At 38.8% G+C, this 19527-nt stretch overlaps 1 protein-coding gene across 1 annotated transcript; it reads left to right on the top strand.

Moving 5' to 3' along the window:
- Nucleotides 1-3797: 3797 nt before the first annotated feature.
- aif1l (allograft inflammatory factor 1-like) lies at nucleotides 3798-18279 on the top strand. Its single transcript, XM_008292736.1, has 6 exons — nucleotides 3798-3894; nucleotides 4087-4148; nucleotides 6591-6657; nucleotides 11514-11555; nucleotides 12762-12924; nucleotides 16207-18279. The coding sequence occupies exons 1-6, from the start codon at nucleotides 3876-3878 to the stop codon at nucleotides 16292-16294; spliced, it is 441 nt and encodes a 146-aa protein (XP_008290958.1). The 5' UTR covers nucleotides 3798-3875; the 3' UTR covers nucleotides 16295-18279.
- The last annotated feature ends 1248 nt before the right edge of the window (nucleotides 18280-19527 follow it).

Raw genomic sequence — 19527 nt, 5'->3', positions numbered from 1 at the left:
ATGGATTAATCTTGTTTCAGTTTTCTTTAGCTGTTTTCCTATTATCAAAAGTTGTCCACTTTAAAGGTACATTGCATCTCATCTCTTCTGTCAGCATATATTGGTATTTTAACTTTAACCTTACTATATAGCATAAATGAATTTTGAATTTGAATTCCTTCCTACCAACAGCCATCACTTTAAAAAACAAATCCAACTGACTGAATGATTATTATTCTTGTATATAATATATGTTATATTGATTTTTAAAAAAAAAGAAAGAAAGAAAGAAAGGTGAGCTTTTACAGGATTGAATTTCCCTTCTGGGATGAATAAAGTATTTTTCATTTCATTAAACTGTTTACATGTACACATTGCACTTGTTCTCTGTTCCAATGAGGAACAATGATTTATCTCATTTAGTTGTACATCATGACATATGATCTAATGAGAGGTATTATACAGTAAATGCTAACATGAGATTTTTCTCACTGACATCCACTTAGCACCTTGAAATACCGTTTGCATACTAATACTGTAATCTTTATGCAAATCTGTCATTAGCAAATGACTTTGTCAGGTTGTTTTATAGATTCGATAGACATAAATTGCACCATAACCAAGTGAAATAATGAATTGTATGTGCTTGTCTAGTGTTCCAGTAGATGTAATTTTGCAACAAACAGCCGAGGCAGGAATAGATTTTAGATACATTTAATTGAATGATACTAACAAGACAGACCGTAACACTAAAACAGAGTAACCAAGCATGGAAAATGTACAACATATAATTATAGTGCAGTTATGAATTACACATTTTAGACATAAGCTGCATCCAGTTGTGACAGGTGCCAGCTGGCCCATCGGTAGTGTTCTAAATCACAATGAAAAGTTAACTGATTCATCCTGGGGATACCATAGTGAAGGTTTGCTGATGCTCCTTGGATGTTGCTCGGTTTATTTTAAAATAAATCTGGCCTCTTGTCATTTCACAAAAGTGGGGCAAGGCAAGCTGAGTTTTCTGGGCTAACCTCTGCAGCGAGTCACTTCAACAATCTGTTTGCTCTTCTTTAGCTTCCTTGAATTCAATAAACACATAAAAACTACAAAAATGTGCTAACGATATCATCAAAGCTTTGCTACCAATCACATATTTTGGCTTTGCCGTATTTATAGTTATGTATAACCCAAAGTTAGCTAAAGAAAGAAGGAGGAGGTTCTGTATGCAACCTCCAATCAACATGCAATTGAAATGGATGTAATTACAACAACTGACCATGAGGGGGTGACAAACTGCACTTAATGATTCCAATACAACTTGACTGTATTGTGTCTGCAACATTTGGTAACAGTTTCGTAGCTTATTAGAATTAAAAATAAATTGGTGTATCGATATGAAGAGTTAATTTGCAAAAACAGATAACTCCATCTTCACAAACCTTCAGAAAACCCATTTTTCCATCGTCTACAATATCAATCAAACTTTAGTTATCTATTTTAGTCATGTCATTTCTACTGAGTCAGATCCACTCAACTTCAATTTAATTGATATTATCTCAAGCAAACAACAACAACAACAAAAATAAGTTTTCTGAAAATTTACCAAAATGAAGTTATCTGTTTAGGCAAATGAACTCTTCCCATAAAGTTTGTTTTGATTGATTTTGAATTGTATATTGTCAAAAATAGTAAAACTTTGTTAAATGTTTGTTTGCTTGCCACAGAAAAACCCTCTCACACAGAAATCTATGTGTTATGTGAATATGGTGCACCAACATCATGAGTATGTTCAAGATTTCACACTCTGTTGTTGATTAATGTGTCGGCTTAATCCCATAAGAACTGAGTCGTATTAGATATGGAAATAAAATTTACTCATTTATTAAATGGCCCTATTGTTTTTGCGTGACTTACATAGTTCACATTAGGAACACAATAGATGGAGCTGTGTTATTAGATTATGAAAGTATGTTTTATACAGTTTTACATCATATTCTAGGGCACAGTGTTTATTGAATAACCTTTGTAAAAACACATAGTAAAGAATGATTTAAATGTTTTTTGTTATTTTTTTCTTTTGCTTTGAACGACCAGTTGGATATTGAAGAAAACGTGACTGTGTGTGTGTGTGTGTGTGTGTGTGTGTGTGTGTGTGTGTGTGTGTGTGTGTGTTAATTTAATTACAGGCAGATGGATTTGTTTTTGAGACAACAGTCATAAAATCATTCAGCCAGGCAACAAAATGTATCCACAAATTGTTTTGTTCTTTATGAACTCTGAGCTCACATTAGGAAGCATAACACCTCATCTGAGGCAATTAGAGGTGTAATAACTCAGATTGAAACGTATCTGTACTGGACTGAAGGATTTGGACCAACATGCACAGTGATGTTAAAGGCCTGTTTTGTTGCAGGAGGCCTCATATCACATTCTTACAGGCTCAGAGAGATGATTTTATTTGTGAAGATGAATGTAAAGCTACCCTCCTTTCAGTGTTTTTTAAAACAGTTTAAAAACTGTATTTTTGCATGTTTAATTACCGATTAGCATGGTTTTGTTAATTGAGTGTATTTATGGCTGTGTATTGTCTGGGTCACGCCCTTTTAATGTGCAGTTTCCTCATAGTGCCACACGATGGCGAGTGCGAGCAAGTAGTGTCCCAGTTTACTCCTCACGATCCGTGGTTTACTCCAGCATCACCGGCTCATGAGGATGTAGTGCGCCTGCACAGTGATGAGGGAACTTGGAAGTTTGGCCTTCAAAATAAGAGCTTTATTAACATTGGAAACAGGCGTCTTGTGCACTGTGGGATCTACACCGTCATCTTTAATGTGCATGGATCTGTTGTTAATATTCCAGTGGAAATAGATTGCTAAAAGAAAACATCCATGTTAATGTAATGCTCAGAGAATGTGACTCAATAAGGCACACAACACAGAAAATGCAACCAAACTGCAGTGACGATTATGCAAACCCCCTCTACATGTGGCTTCAGATATCTGATAGAAAGCATAAACAAAAAATGATGCTAAAAACTCACTGCAACCAAAAATTCTGAAACAAACAAACAAACGATAGGTGGAATTTTGGACTTTTGGCATCCACACAGCAATCTATATATTAAAGTAAGAATTCAACTTAATATTTAAATCAGTTAAATAGATTTGCATGATAAATAACATTGTAGTTTTGTTTTTTTTTTTAAATCTGAATATTTAAACTTGTTAGGGGAATTTATGCAATAAATAAAACAGTGTGGTCTTTGCCTAAACATTTGAATCAGTGAAGTCAATATGTATAATAAATAAAAATTGTGGGGGACCTTAACCATAATATTTATTGGTAACATTAAAATCAGTCACGTAATGTAGTATATGAAATAACATTGCAGGGTCCTAATTTAAATGTGTGACGTAAATGTACATATTAAATGTTTTGTAGGGGTTTAATCTCAATATTTAAATTAGCAAAACAAGTCTGCATGATAAATAACACTGAGGGGTATTGCTGAGCACATTTGTCATGTGAATCTTATTTATCTATTAGAAAGCAATTCGCTCAATGTCTGCTATTTTTAACGTGCTTTATAAATAACAGTGGCATGGCTTGATTCACCATAGTATCATATAGGAAGAAACTTTTGTCTACGTTGTTTACTTTTTTCTAACAAAAAACAGCACCTGCAGGCACAACCGTGAAAAGGGTTGATCCTTTATTTTGAAAACCCTGACCGGATGCTCTGTCTGTGACAGCCGTTGCCTTGACACCGGTGCTGAGTGGCCCATTGAGCCCAGTCTCTTAATAGGAGTATCGCCCCGGCGGACAGCAGCGGCAGCCTTCTGGCGCGGATATTTTTTTGAATTTTCTGGATTTATACATCACAGATAAACTCCGGGATGCCTTCAAATGTCCAAGGTAATAAATAGCACGATAGCGGACTGCCCTGTCCTCGTTCCCGGGCATCTTCTTATGTGTGTTGCTAGCTAAAAAGCTTAACGTTACAATAGAGCATCAGAGGCCGACCGGCTACCGTCCAAGCTAAGCCTGTGTCGAGAATAAACAGCTACCTGCTAAATTAACCTCCTTTTTATTGTTGTTTTTTCTCAGGTGGGAAAGCCTTCGGGCTGTTAAAGGAGCAGCAAAGGCAAAAATTGGAAGAAATAAACAAGGTACGCATGTTCTCTTTATGTCTCCAACGGCACCGGACGGGAATTTGAATTTAATGAGCTCGCGCACACTTGACTTGGCATTAGCCTCGTTGTTGAACGCGGCACTGAGGATTCACAGCGCTGGGATTGAGCTGTCTCAGTGGTGCTGTGAATAATTAATAACACCATTCACATGTATGGGAGCTGACCATAGCGATGCTGCCGATGCATTTTATCGATCCCCTCCTGTGGCACTTGTTGAACGGCTGTCACACATGTCCGTGTTGAGGGACTCACTATTTCCCTCTGACCCGATTCCATCGATCAGCAGCGGAGAGCATTTGAAGCCATCCCCTGGCCGCTCCGCTCTGCTCTCCGGCTGGAAACAGGTGTCTGAATAGAGCCCTTTGTTTCACATCAGGCCTCGTTTCGTCAGATAACCGCAGCAGTCTCCTCAGATTAACCGGGCGCCTGTGTAATCTCTGCTTCTCTGCTTTACTTTGGCTGTCATCAGCTCGCTGCTGCAGCCACATGAGAAGCAGGTCGCTCAAAGTGCAGAACACTCCATGTTCCAGTTATCTGGTGCTTCCAGGTTCTTCATTTGTTCTGCAGAGAAATGGGAACAGAAGTGACCCCTGTTCCCTAAGCTGCTGGGTCTAAAAATAACAGCTGTCCTGTGGTTAAATCCGGGCTTTTTGTTCAGTGACATCTATTTCACTCTATTGTATTAACATGGGTTCATTTGCATTAGTGGATCCTGTGGTAATGAAACTTCAAATCCCAGCAGTGTTATATGTATGTGGAGGTTATCCATCTGCCAAAAGCTGATACATTAGCAGTACATCAAACAACCAATTTTTTTTAAAGCAAAAAGACTCATTCTATCTACTTAAGTAGTGCAGAAGCTGACGATGATTTTCATTCGCAGGTATTTTGCAATTTTTTTCCACCACTCATCAAAAGTTGCACATACTAGTTCTTTGAGCATACCATTGAATGTCGTATTTTATCAGCCCAGCAGTACAAAACCTCCAAACATTTGCTTTACTATAGTGTAAGATAAGGGAAAGCAGCAAAATCCCACACACAGTCATTAAAGTGGTGGACTGTTTATTTTGTTTCGTATAAGTTATACTCAGTGAACTATCTTTGAGTTTTGGCCTGTTATTTTTTCACCAATTTCTTATTGTGGACAAAAATACAAAGGCGCCATGTAATGTATTGTAAAATTCTAGCTGTTCTTTTTAACATAGTGGAAAAAGTATTTGTTGTTCCTACACACACACATAGGAAACAACCACATGCTGTATTGAACAACAGGATTGAAATGAGTAATGAGAAAATTAGATTTTTATTCTCTAAGTCCAAAAAGAAAACCATTTTCATACTGCGTTTAGATTTTTGCTCAGTGTACATGTCATGGATCAAGCAGATTGAGAAGCCTACAAGGGCATCCAAAGAATGCACGTATCTCTCTTTTTTTTTTAAGTTATTTTTTTGGCCTTTGTTGGATAGTGCAGTGAGAGAGAGACAGGAAAGTAGGGGAGAAGAATGGGGGGAGGGTGTGTGGGAAAGGGCCATGAGCGGGATTCGAACTCATGACCTCCACATTGGGACTGTAGCCCTGTACATGGGACGCCAGCTCAACCAGGTGAGCTACAGCGGCCCCGGCGTACCTCACGATTTTAATGAAACTCGTCCAAATCTGCACCAAAACTCCACTAGGCATTTATTGTTTTTGCTCGCTGACTGACACAGCACTGATCATAAACTTTTGCCAAAGGTGTGAGTTTATTGCCTGATAATTTGCTTATCTAAATGTTCAGCCATATAGATATAGACAGGTTTCATACCTTGTAATACTGGCCCTGCACTTGCTCAAATATACTTGCGTTTGTGACTGAAAGGACATCCCTGTCTGAGAGTTGCAGGAGTGATTCAGCACCGCTGAGTCAGGCGTCTGTGATAAACATCCAGTTGTGGCGTTTATCGCTTTACCCTTAATTACGAGCTTGACGGACACGCAGAGGTCAACAGAGAACAACCTCACTCTCTGTCTTTCTTGCTCTCCCTTCTTTCTATGAGGACAGGCCATCACTCCCACATGGCATATTGCGTCATTATAATTTCATTAGAATAACTCCCTTCAGGCTCCTTTATACCCCTGTGAGGTGTTCCAGTTAATGAACACAGTGATAAGTAATGGCAATCCAGGGAGAGGGACATCTTAAGACTGTGAGTCATCACTCTCAAGTTGAATTTTTTGACATGACATGATCAGATTAAAAGACTTGTTAGTCTTAGTTAGTGTTCTAATGTACATGTGGGCTTTTGTGTATTGTATAACGGTCCTGGAATTTCTCAAGAATTCTCTCAGAACCGTTTGAAGGGGGTTTCAGTTTCATTAAAGCCAGTAAAACTTGTTTTTTTCTGATCACCTTGGGTTTTCTTTCTCTTTCTCAGGAATACCTGGAAGACCAGAAATACAGGGATGAAGAAGACCTGCCTGAAAAATTGGAAAGTTTGAAAAGTAAGCAAACCCAGTCCTGTCCTCAGTTTTGTTAGTGTCTACTGCGTGTTCATTTTTCCTGGCTTTTGTCTTACCCACAATATTTATTTATTTGTTGGCAGGCTACACACACACACACACACACACATGCACACACATACACACACGCACGCACGCACACACATTGGCTCTTAGTGTTCAGCATTGTTTTTCTCTGTGGGAAAGACAGACTGCTGTGATTTCTAAAAGATTTGCAAGGCCAAGTCCTCAGTGGCCTGGGAGGAATGTGCTGGGGCGTTCCTCTGCTTGTTGTTACAATATTCAGAACTTTGCTGGGTCCAACTCATAGCTCCCAGGAACAGAAACAATATCACTACAATCTAATTAGAGAAATAGAAGTGAATGATGTATAAAATAACTCCTTATTCTTCAGATATTAACATGAATGCATTGGTTACATGTAGAGCATTTTGTTTTCTTTTTTTAGTTCACATGATTTTTTTTTCATCTGTTCTATTCCTGACAGAATATCATATGGCTGTTTATTCTAATAAGAGTCGTGTAATGAGAAATATGCTACAGTGTCCTACTTACATTGTTAGATTGCTGGAGGAAATGGAGCAGCAATGTATAAACAGAAAGAGACTCCAACACTCAGGTCCTGGGAGGTTTGCTGTTTTTTTCTGTCTTTTCCATACTGTCCCAGTGACCCAGAGTTCAGCATCTCCTTGCACTGCTTTTAACTGTCGATCAGATGACATCAATGCAACTCAGAGCCAAATATATTCTTAAACTCACCCTGCTCTAACATTTGCATGAAAACTGCAGCAAGTATTTTGTTATTCACTTTTGGATAACTAGATATTTTACACAGTTTTATTAGTTATAACTCTACAGTTCTCATGAAATATAACTTTGTAGACAATCGAGGTTGTTATTGGGTAGTGTTGTGGGGTAACTACAAAAACCTTCCACTAACAGAAGAAATTATTTCATGTTTATACAGTGTAAGATTAGGGTTATTTATGTTGCGTTCTCACAATAACAAAAGCACAGGAAAACCTCCCCTTATCCATCTGCTGATCTTTTAGATAAATATTCAAAATCAGCATTCTCTGAGTAGCTACAATATTAAAACCACCTGTCTAATATTATGTAGGTCTGATTTGTGCTGCGAAAGCAGCTCTGACCTGGCGGCCCATTGACTCAGGACTTCTGAGGTTCTCATGTTGTGTCTGACACCAGAACAAAATGATTTTTTGGGGGTCTTGTTGGTTGCAGTATGGGGGCCTTCGTGGATAAGGCTTTTTTTGGTGTATTGAGGGGATCATTGGGATCTGGGGTGTTTCGAGAGCCTTGGGCTCCTTGTCGTGTTCCTCTAGCTGTTCCTGAGCACTGTTTGAGGTGACAGGGAGATGATGGTTGAGTGCCATTGCTGTGGGAGGATGTGCTTGGTCTGGAAAAGTGTTTAGATGGGTAGTTTCCCAACAGAACATTGTTTTATAAGGAGATAAACAGTGTTGTTCACTTCACCCATCAGTGGTCTTAATGTTGTGGCTGATATGTGTCTTTGTAGTGGTTCGTTAACAAGTAAAACAAGATACAGTTCACACCATATAGCACCTCTTTTTAAATCACCTTCTTGTGTTAACGCAAGTTTTATGGTGACTTAATTACCGTGGTGCCAGCATTTTGTTGGCATTTTGTGTAGTTCTTTCCTTTCCTCCCAAGTGGGAGATATTGCTGCTCTTTTATATATATATCTCCAACTCCAATTACACGAATGGTTTCTCCCACTCTGCTGCTTGTAATTACATCCTCAGTCATCAACACCCTCCCACCCCCAACCCTCCCTTTGTGGATGGGACATTGTGAGCCTAATGCTGTTACATTATTTTTTTTTTTTTGAAGTGCATCAAGCATGGAAAAAGTTTCGACTGATGGATTTGTTGCACTTTTAGGGCTTAACAATTTAACAAATCCAAATCACAGGAGCTACATTTTTTTGATAAGGGTGAAATCTGTCACAACATAGCATTTTAAAAGAAGTGTAGAGGTGCTACAGAGCCCCAGCCTACAAACCATCTTCCCCAACAGGGAACACGGTTGTTTGGTGCAGACAAAAATCACATCATCATTTTATGTGGTTTCAGTGGAAAAGAATGCAAAAATACATTGGAATATATATATTTGTTGCATCTGTCAGCCCTACACGTTATTTTTATTTTTTTATTCTTTGTTTTGCTTCTTTTTAATAGATGATTATGCTTTCATAGTTTTTTTTTTAACCCATGTTAGTTCACGCTGGCATCAAATTGGCATCAGTAAGATGCTGAATTAGCTTTGAGGAGTTCCTGTTTGTAATGCACCCTCAAGTTACTTTGATATCAAGGAAATTCTGTAGTGAGGAGCATCTGTTTTTCTCTGATTTTTAGGTTAAATAATCCATCACCAGTTTTCCTTGGTGAAACCCTGATGACATAAGTTGTTTTGAAAATGTCCGCAGCTCATTCTATTGGTCACGGCTGTTTAGAAACATTTGCAGACATTATTGTCAGAATGCTTGTTTAAGTGCTTCGTAACTCAGTAATAACTCTGTGGAAGTGCACAGTTGTTATTTTTTGTAAATCAGTGGTCTCAAATAGATGGAGAACGGATATCAAGTTGTTTCTGGAATGAAAGGAAGCCTGTGCTGAAGCTCTGATCTGCCCTAAGGGGTCAGCGTCTTACAAAGGGATGTGAACATTCTTGGGTTATCTGTTGGCCAAAGTATCACAGGAAGTCGCTGAACCTGTCGACTTCAGCTGTTTTATCTGTTTTCTTAAAATGGAAAACCCCTTCAGATGATAGCTGCGAAAGAGTTTAGTTGACAAACAAATCTAATTAAATATAATAAAAACAAATTATTTCCTATACATCTCTGAATGTCAGAGACGTAGAAAATAATCGTAGTTGTGGCTGTTTTCAGAATTTGATGGCAGGAAGGAATCTGGGTCAGGAGGAAACACTTGAAGACTTGAGTTTTGTTTAGTTGAGCCATTTTCTGTGGCTGCAGATGATCAACAGGCTGCACTACGACAAGTGGCGCACTCAAAAACTGCTCTGTGTGTGTGTGTGTGTGTGGGTGTGCGTGTCTGTGTGTGTGTCTGTGTGAGTGTCTGTGTGAGTGTCTGTGTGTGTCTGTGTGTGTCTGTGTGTGTCTGTGTGAGTTTGGAGGCCCACTCCTCAGAGTTTACGAACAGGGTTAGCATTGTCCTGTCCCACTCCCCATGGGTTCACACAGTTAACACAGTTCCCTCTCTCTCTCCCTCCCAATACACACACAGAGCTTCCATTGTGGGACAGAAATAGCAAGTGTAATCCGACTAAAGTGGTCTTCTAGGGAAAAGAGAATGGGGGAAATTTGGGGAGAAGCGGGAAAATATCTGTATTTGGTGTTGCACAGAAGCAGCCACTTCAGTGTTGTGTTAACAGTGAGCTTTTATAAGCCAATGCAAATGCAGTGGTTACAGTTTACGATTCCCACTGGTACAGAGTGGGGCTAAACAATTGATTTCACATTGACACAATACAATTAGCAACATGCAAGGGCCGTAATTTACAATATATCTGATGCAGTGGTGTAAACGATTGTGTCAGTTGTTTTACAAGTTCATGCTGCTGTCTTTGTGTGACAGTTACATGTTTGATGGATTCTCATATGCTCCATCACATGTTTTCAAATCCATTACACTCTTGATACTGAATACTAGAACTGAAGCTTGACATGAAAAGTTATCTCATCAATCAAATGACAATTTTTGTGATAAAAACTGCTGTTAAGTATTTTCCTCTTATTTTTCAGTCCTCGTACTACTGTTTCTAAAAGAACTCAGTAAACTGAAAATCTTCCCAGCTTTTATAAAAGAAAAGATTGAGAAAATGATTGTAAGATTAATAACACCACTCTCATAGCCGTCTGTTTAACACAGTTTCTTTAACCATCAGCCAGAGGCAAGATGGCTGTTTCCAGCTATTGTCTTTATGCCAAGCTAAGATAACAACTTTCTGGCTCCAGCTTTAGTTTGTACATAGCTACGAGAATGCTATTGATCTTCTTTTCTTTTGACAAGAAAGAAAAATCTGTATTTACAACAATTTAGAACATTTTTTTTAATGGTAAATGATTCCTTACTTGTATGTTGCTCTATGCCTTAAGAAAAACTTGTGTGTTTTGTGTCACTAAAAAAGAGCGACAAGACAAATACCAAATAATACTTTTACAACAGTTTAAACTGAAAAGTAAGTAGTTACATATTTCAGGGAAGAGTGTTAAACACTTTAAACTGTCTCAAGTCTTTAGTTTATTGTTTGTATCTGTTAAGAATTTTTATGAGTGGGAACTGTTTGGCAAGCAGTTTCTCTGCACGTCGCCAGGCTAATAGGATCACATTTAATTCGAGTGCATTACTACGAGGAATACCTCAATATCCGAGCTTTGCAGTTTTCAGTCAAAACATCTTTGTTCTCCTTCCTGATTGCTGTGTTTGAACCTAAAGTACTCTTTTAACTTCCTGACCCTCTTACTATTAATCTGCCACACATGTCAACTCCACTCAGCTGCTCTTTGCCTGCTTTCCGCCTGACAGACACACTAAAGGCACACACAAAAACCCAGCAGTCATTATCAGCTGTTTGCGTCTGTCCCTCAGCCAGGTCGGCTGTCAGCAGACTCTAAGACAGTGAGATCACTAGACAGACCGTGTTAACTGTTTTGCTGACATGTGTCTGGTTATTGATGTTTGTTAAAATGTTGTACAAGCAAATGTGGTTTGTGAGGTGAGAATGAATCACCACTGTTAGTATAAATCTCCTATGTGTGTCTATTTGTTTTGCAGATAAATATGCAGAGTTTGACCTGAACGACCAAGGCGAGATTGGTGAGTAATAAGCAGCACTAAAACACCAGCTGCGCCCAAGATAACAACTGTTAGCTGACCTATGCACGGTGTCTGTCGACATGAGGCAACAGTAATTAATACTGTGTGTATTGTCTGGCTGCTGTGAGGACGGGGCTTGAACTGGCTCATGTGTCATGGTTGTGTCCTGTATGTAAAGTGAGACCATAACGCACATCAATGCATTGAAAGGCCTTTAGTTCTTGAGCAGGTGTGAGGCAAACTCAGACATTATATGTGGGGTGTGTCTGCGGGTCCTAAAAGAAACTGTTAAATTTCCTGTAGAACAAGTTGTGAGGGTTTTTACAGTCACTTAGGAGACATGTCTCTGAAGTGATGCCAAATGCAGGTGCTTCTTCCACTACTGGGGTACGGTCTGTAATGTTTCAACAATTAATGTATGGATTCCTGTGAAGTTTGGTGCAAACAAAGGCCAAAGTGTGAATTTGAATTACTTTTCTTGCAAGCACTTGGATGAAGATTTTAAATTTTCCAATACCTTGTTTTATAGCCTGTTACCTTTGAAACTAATAACATGTATATCAACCTCAACCACGCTTTGTATTTGGTGGTAATTAGTAAGTGCTAGCATGCTAACACACATACGAACACATAAACATGATAAATACATACATGTCAACTCCTTCAGACACCCAAGAATGTGCACGCTGCATAGTCAGACATCAAGCAGCATCCAGTGTCTTTGATGTACAGGAACATTTGAAATCACAAATGCATCAAAGAGAGAATCTGCCACAGATGACAATGTTTGCACATCAGATGCTCTGACAAATGTGGTGCTTTGCAACTTCATAGTGGAACACAAACTGCCAAAGACTGTAGCAAGCCTCACTGAACTTTTACCGCACACATATCGATGCTGATGTTTTTCCAGTTTGTATGATTTGATTTATATGTCAATTTAAATGACAATTACAAATGTTTCATAGACATCCTCAAAGTGAAAACATTTACGTAAACAGCTAAAATCTCTCTGCATTCTCATTTTGTTCGCTACACTTGGATACAAAGAAAATGCATCACCTAGGAATTTTACAATACTAACCCTTATTTGCAATGATAGATGGGTAATGTGGTTTCCTTACAGTAGCAGACACATACATAAAAGTGGTTCCTATTCTACCACCTGAATGGATGAATCTGATTGTCAATTGCCCCTTGCTTCAGATCTGATGGGTCTAAAGCGGATGATGGAGAAGCTGGGGGTGCCCAAGACCCACTTGGAGTTGAAAAAAATGATCGTTGAGGTGACAGGCGGCAGCAGCAACACCATCAACTACAGGGACTTTGTCAAGATGATGCTGGGAAAACGCTCAGCTGTGCTCAAACTGTAAGTAAACCGTTGTGTGTTTGCACATTAGAAGAATATAAATGTTGTGTTTATGTATATGCAGACTGTCTGTAAACCATCTGCTGTTTCATTGTGTGTGTTCATATGTGTGAGAGGGAGGATGCGTGTGTTGAGTCTCGTGTGCTGTGTCAGCCAATTGTTTCATCCATCAGTAGGGGGTTCATGACTAGCGATGATGTCACTACCCACATGCTGCATTAGTTGTTAATCGCCATGGTAACAAAACCCATCTATATAGCCTATCCATGGTCAACTCATCCTTATCTTTAGCTGCGCTCATGCGCTTAGGTAACAGATTATAGGCTGATTAACCACTGACCGTCACGGAGAGCTGCCAAAAATGCCCAAACTCATCTAATTTCCCAAGAAAATTGCTGTTTTGCAGTAAGCCTTGCTTTCAAATGTGTAATTATAATTTTTGAGTGTTCCTGCTGCATGGGTGTTATGTTGATGTCTGTTTTGAAATGGTGTGGTCACCGTAAGCCTTTCAAAAGCCTTTTAAAGCAGCCTTTCACTGGGTCAGTCTGTAGGAGCCAGGGCCAGTGTGGGTGCAGCGTGTCAGCTCCACTGGACTAAGCTGGCTGGACCCTTTAGTAGACAAATCTCATAATCCCAAAAACACCAAGCAGAGGAAATGCAAAACTTTAACTCCTTTGCCCTCAACCATTTTTCAAAAGTGTATCACCATAATCCTAGAGCTACTATTTATAAATTTCTCATTCTCCCCTGCCTCTCTTGTCCAGTAAGTAAGATAGACTGTAGTCCAGAAAAAGCTAGTGTTGGTATTATTGTCACCACTTCAGTAATTATATTTTGTTTTGGACGAGGTTTAAACAGAACTTAATAGGTTAATTTTACTACAAAAATGTTTGGATCATTATTTTGATCACTATTTTCTTCTAGCAGCGACCTTCTACCGCCTGCTATGACACTTTGTGATGTATGTGATATGCACATATAGTGTTTTCTTTGATAGAAAAAAAAAAAAGGTTGTTAATTATATTCTGTGCATTTATCAACCTACAAAGAGTTTCTGTGGATCTTAGTGTGTATGTTTTTCTTGTTTTGTTTTTTTTTATTCTAACCAGCAGCGTGCTGGACCTGCTGATAACAGCAAAGGTCTACAACGGCTCTCTTGTGTGCCGCTGTTTTTGTCTTCAGTGAGAGGGAGATTGGAGGGAGAAATCGAGGGTACAAAACTGCTTTAGAAAAGCGTTATTCAAAGCGTTTGGCAGGACAACAATTGATTTAGTTACAGTTAGAGGAAAATGATTGAGGTCAGGCTCCACAATTGGGCTCAGTCAGCATTAGACAAACACAAAGTACAAAAGGATACAGCCATTGTAGTTTGTTTCACCAAGGTTTTAGAATGGCAGATGAGCCTCATAGTGACTGGTTAACAGGTAGCAACAACAGAGAATGATATATACCGTTTTGTTATATTTTAGGCTTTCCACCAATCAAAATGATTATTATTACTATGCAAGTCAACAAAGCTTGAGTTTGTGCTGGATTAAATGATCACAGGGGTCCTACATCCTGACATACTGTCACTGTGTGTATCCGTGTTTTTGTCAGATTAATATAAGTATGCTGTGATCAGCCAGACACTTAATAAGCGTAACATGATAAAATCCAACCTTCATCATCATTCTGAATAGAAACACATTCACAGAAACTTTACTCATATGTGCAGCAGCTCATTTATTTACAAAAACAGAGCATGTACGGGATTGATCACTTAATCAGCAGTAGTTAATTGATGAATGGTGAATTGTCTGTCTTCGTTCAGCACTGGGAGCAGGTAGGTTACCACAAAGTGGGAAGAAAAACAGGAGTAGTTATCAGGGAGATGTTTGAGTCTGTGAGTGCCAGTCTCGTCGTTGGGATCATTGCTCCTTATGGGCTTAGTGGAGCTTTGCAGAGTTTTCCAAAAAAGGAAATTTAAGACAGGCATTCGCTCTGAATAGCTCCTGTCAGATCACTCACTCTGCAGCGTACAGCCTAAACCACCATTCCTCTGAGTCCTTGTGTGGTTTCTTTTCATTCCTTTCCTTTCTCTTATTGCGCAGCTACTTCATTCCTTGACTGTAACTTTGGCGCTCTGTAACCTGCAGTTTACACTTCAATGGTCACCACTTTCACTTTCTTGATCTACCTTCTATCATCCAAATTTACATTTAGATTGATGTTTTCCTGTCCTAATGCCTCTCTCCAGGGTGCTGAAAGCATCAAGCTAAACCTCTATGTCTCTATTTGTGCCTGTTAAAATGAATTCCAGTTGACACCATTACTGAACTAATTGATTAGTAGAACAGAAAATAGCTTTTTAGACTGAAAGGACCGTGTTCTACTTTGTAATTTGCAGAAAGTTGCTGCTTTTCTTTGTAGCTTAATAGTAATTTAATCTCTCTTTGGGATTAAGGCTGGCTCAGTCATACAAAACAAGTTATTTGAGGACGTAAGCTTGGGCTTTAGGAAACTGTACAAGTCCTTTTTTTTATTTTCTTAAGTTTCACACATTGAGCCCCTATCTTATAGTAACTAGGAAATAATTACTGTATTATTTAATTGTAGAATAGACTGTAATTGCAGCACTAATTTCAGTCAAACACACACAATTGCTGTAGTTTCTCTCTCTGTACTGTTGTATGTGACTCAGGTTTTTATCATTTTATTGTCAAACATTAATATGACGTAGCTAAACTAAGTCTGACTTCTTTATATTTTGCATTATTAGCATGCTAGCTGGGAAATGCAGATGAATGCAACATTTCTCTTTCGACTGGTGCGCTTGATGTCTAGTAATCACACTGAGTGGCTTCTTTATCGTCCTGTGTTACTACTGTAAACAGACTACATTAGATCAAACCAATTGTGAAGTTTCCCTCATTATGAAGCCAGAATCACCTTAACAACCCACTAACACACCCCAAGCAGCTCCAGCAAATCACCCAGAACTCTCCACCTGCTTCATAGCAACCTCCAGAATATGCCCTAGCAAGTACCTAGCAACTCTAACAACTACACAGCGACCAGCTAGCAACACTTCAATACAAACCTGGTCCAAGTTTCTCGCAAAGCAGGCACATGTGAGGGTTTTTAGTTCACTTTTCTTTGTAAATATCAAAAAATATTCTGACGTCTGAGTGCCACTTTATAGATTACCTCTTCATCTGTCTTTTCAAATCGGCCTTCATGCATTCTCGTGCACATCTCCAGCAAATTACATGGAATATTATGACTTCTCTCTCTCCACAGAGTTCTGATTTTCGAAGACAAAGCCAACGGCTCACCCTGCAAGCCAGACGGACCCCCTCCGAAGCGGGACATCGCTAGCCTGCCTTAAGCCTAGATGTCAGCCTCCAGACTGCTAGTGGAGCAGAGGGACCATCAGTGGTTGCGTGGAATAACATGTGGAGTGTCGTGATAATGTGGGACCCGTGATCGAGGATGTTATTTTGTGAATATATACGATGTGTGCAAGGTTTCTGTTATTTGGAAGACTGAGCCCAAAACTCACTAAATGATGTTTGACTGTGAATATTCTGATTCATCTTTTATTTTTCCTTAATTAAGATGTAGCAGTGATAGGTGTACACGTAATCAGCTCGGTAAGTTAAAACATTTTCCTAGTAAGTGTTTCGTGGGTATATTTTAAGGGAAGACTCAAAATTCTCCACTAAGTTGCTTTTCCTTCTGTGTTCCGTTGTTTCGTTTTTTTGAGACGCATTCGGTTTTAACGACGTGAGGGTAGGACGTTTTTTGAAGAAGCACAAGGAAAAGAAGCAGTTTTTTCCGACACATTTTTTTGCACTGTCCTCAGCGGTCTTTGCATGGATTCCTGCCAGGCTTATCTTAGTCAACGCCTCGCTTTAGATCAGGTGCCAGAGATTACAGGGCCAGCTCATTTCCTCTGGGACATCAGCTCCTTGAAGCTGAAACACTGATCTGGAATCAGTAGTTATCAGGAGCCATCTCATGAGGCGATAACCATTTTCTGTAGATGAGTGTACTGCTACGCGTTTCGAATATCCACTCACACATAATCGACAGAAGAATAAGAGATCATCTCGACCGGGGGGGGACTTTCAGTGTCAGTACGCGGCTTGAAGCACAGCAAATTCGAGTCCGTTTCAGATCTGTGAGGTTTACGGAAGGAGTGTGATTTACAAGCACACAAGCAGAACAAATGTACATATTATTACTCCACACAGTACAATCATATTCTTTCCAAGTGCCTCAACATGCAGATACTGTAGACGCTGTAGAGTTAAACACGCAGTTTCAACAAGAGGGTGCACACAAGTGTTCAGTTCAAGCTTAGCTTATTAACTCCAGAAAACCATGAAACAATGTTCTTTGGTATTTAAGGTAGTTTTAATGTTGAATTTTATCGATTCTATTTTTTTTTCTTGCTTTCCACAAAGTCCTGAGTGAGTGAAATTCACAAGTGGTATTTTTTTTTAAATGTATCTCGTGTTTTATCCCCTTTTTTTCTAACCATCATTTTATATGTCACTGCAAGCATTTAATCTGTTTATTGGGCGATTTATGTTCATCTTTCTCCCACGTATTGTTTTATCAACCAGCCATTTATCTTTGTTTAACAGGGTTTAATGTCCTTTGAATTCAGTCATGTGTGCCTCTGTGTTTGTGTACAGTTTTTCCTATAACTCACGCTATTTACTGTGAAATCGGTACTTTTCCATCTAACATGTTGGTGGTTTCTTTTCAGTCTGGTAGATATCTTACATATTTTAGTGTTGTTAAGATGCACATTGTTTGCAGACACCAAAGGAATTAAACATTTCTTCTTACACTGGCCTGTTAAGTTTTAAATTGTCAACAGAGGTAACGGAGATCCTGCTTAAACAAGTGGTGACAAGTTGAACAATAGGATTTGATGGCATCCTGCACAGAGAGAGGTTAAATGCAGTAATATTTACTGTCTCTTTATACTGTATAATAAAAGGTGACTTGGCCTTCACTTACAAAGAGCTCCGCAGTCATAAAGATTAGCCGTCCTTTAAGCAAGTTTACAATGGGAAGAAGATCGCGTTGCAACACATCTTTGGCTGTTTGTGCAGATAAATGTACAGGTGAAACTAATGCATTATCACTTTTGCAAACACAACGTCTTGTGTTTCATTTCATCTTCCATTTCCTTTTCTGTATGACGATTAATCCTGTGTGTGTGGCTGTCACTGCTAGTTGAGTCACTGTTTCAGAGTTCAAAAAAAAAAAGAAAAAAAATTGCTTTCATTCCATATTTTTATGTACTTGCGTGCAAACATACACTTGAGCAATAAAATGTTTTCATGAGAAAGTAAACAGCTTGCGAGGTGTAAACTGTCCCTTACATGGCTGTGAATGTGTTGTGCGTGGTATGCGAGGGGCTGTTCACGTTTTTGCTTCTTGTGCGAGAGAGCGTTTGCTTGGGTGTGGAACAGTGGAGAGGATAATAAGCAATGCTTTAACAAGCGTGCTAACAGGCGGACCCAGCGGGATTATAATAAGCACCTCTGTAATTAAAATGATAACCACTGTTGCATGTAATAAACTGCCAGGAGCTTATGTAGGCACAATGGAGGAAGAAGAGTTGGACAGAGCTGGGATTCTCCAGCAAGGAAATAACAAAATTGCAGTAATGGCAGTGCAGGTCCACTTTTATTAACTTTGTTTTCCACAGTTAACTATTTGTTTTGCTGCATTTCTCTACATTTTTTAAATATAAAGTGCATCAGTGTGGTTGTTGTGATGTTCCACGCTCTGGCTTCTCTGTGTTTTGTTCCTCACTGTCTCATTTTTTCTGTCTATGGCATGAGTCAGTGTGCTTCAGCTGTGTGTTCAGAAGATTTACTGCATACACACCATCTTCCAGCCTCATTCTTTTGATTTATCTCTCTAGTTATTACTCCATCAGTTATTCTTTATGGTAATAACAAGTTAATGGATCTCTGTCATGGAAATACCCAGTGTAATCCTCCAGCGCCTCAGGTAAGCAGAGCATTAAACACATTTAGAACCACCGTCCTGAGCAGAAGCCCGTCTCCTGCTCGGACATTGCCATCTGCTGGACATTTAAAGCCTGAGTGCCTTATTTGATTGGAAATCAGGTCGGTTGATTCTGTGCTCTTGTTTAAGTCACTTCTTAAAACACATTTTTATCAGAGAGCTTTTCCTGATTTTATTTAATTTTTATGTTTTTATAGCCTCTTGTTCTTATGACTGGTTTCATCCACCAAGCTGGTGCATAAAACAAACATGGGCTCTCTTAAATGATCTATTTGTGTGCTTTATTTTATTTTTATTTTATTTTTATTGGAAAGCACTTTGTAACATTTGTTTTTGAAAAGTGCTAGAAGTAAAGTTTATTATTATTATTATTATTATTATTATTATTATTATTATAAATTGGAGATAAAGCTACCCTAAATTAAATGGTTTCATTAAAAAAAAATAAGAAGAATAATTAATTAAAAATTATGATTTCTCCATTAGTCAGCTAAACATTTTAAATTTAAGAATTCGGATTTCTTTCCACACAAACCAAATTGCCCAAAACCCAGCTTGCCCTGT

Source organism: Stegastes partitus, unplaced genomic scaffold (genome assembly GCF_000690725.1).
Source record: "Stegastes partitus isolate 25-593 unplaced genomic scaffold, Stegastes_partitus-1.0.2 Scaffold827, whole genome shotgun sequence".
NCBI classification, from domain to species: domain Eukaryota; kingdom Metazoa; phylum Chordata; class Actinopteri; family Pomacentridae; genus Stegastes; species Stegastes partitus.
This window is presented reverse-complemented; position numbering and strand designations above follow the sequence as displayed.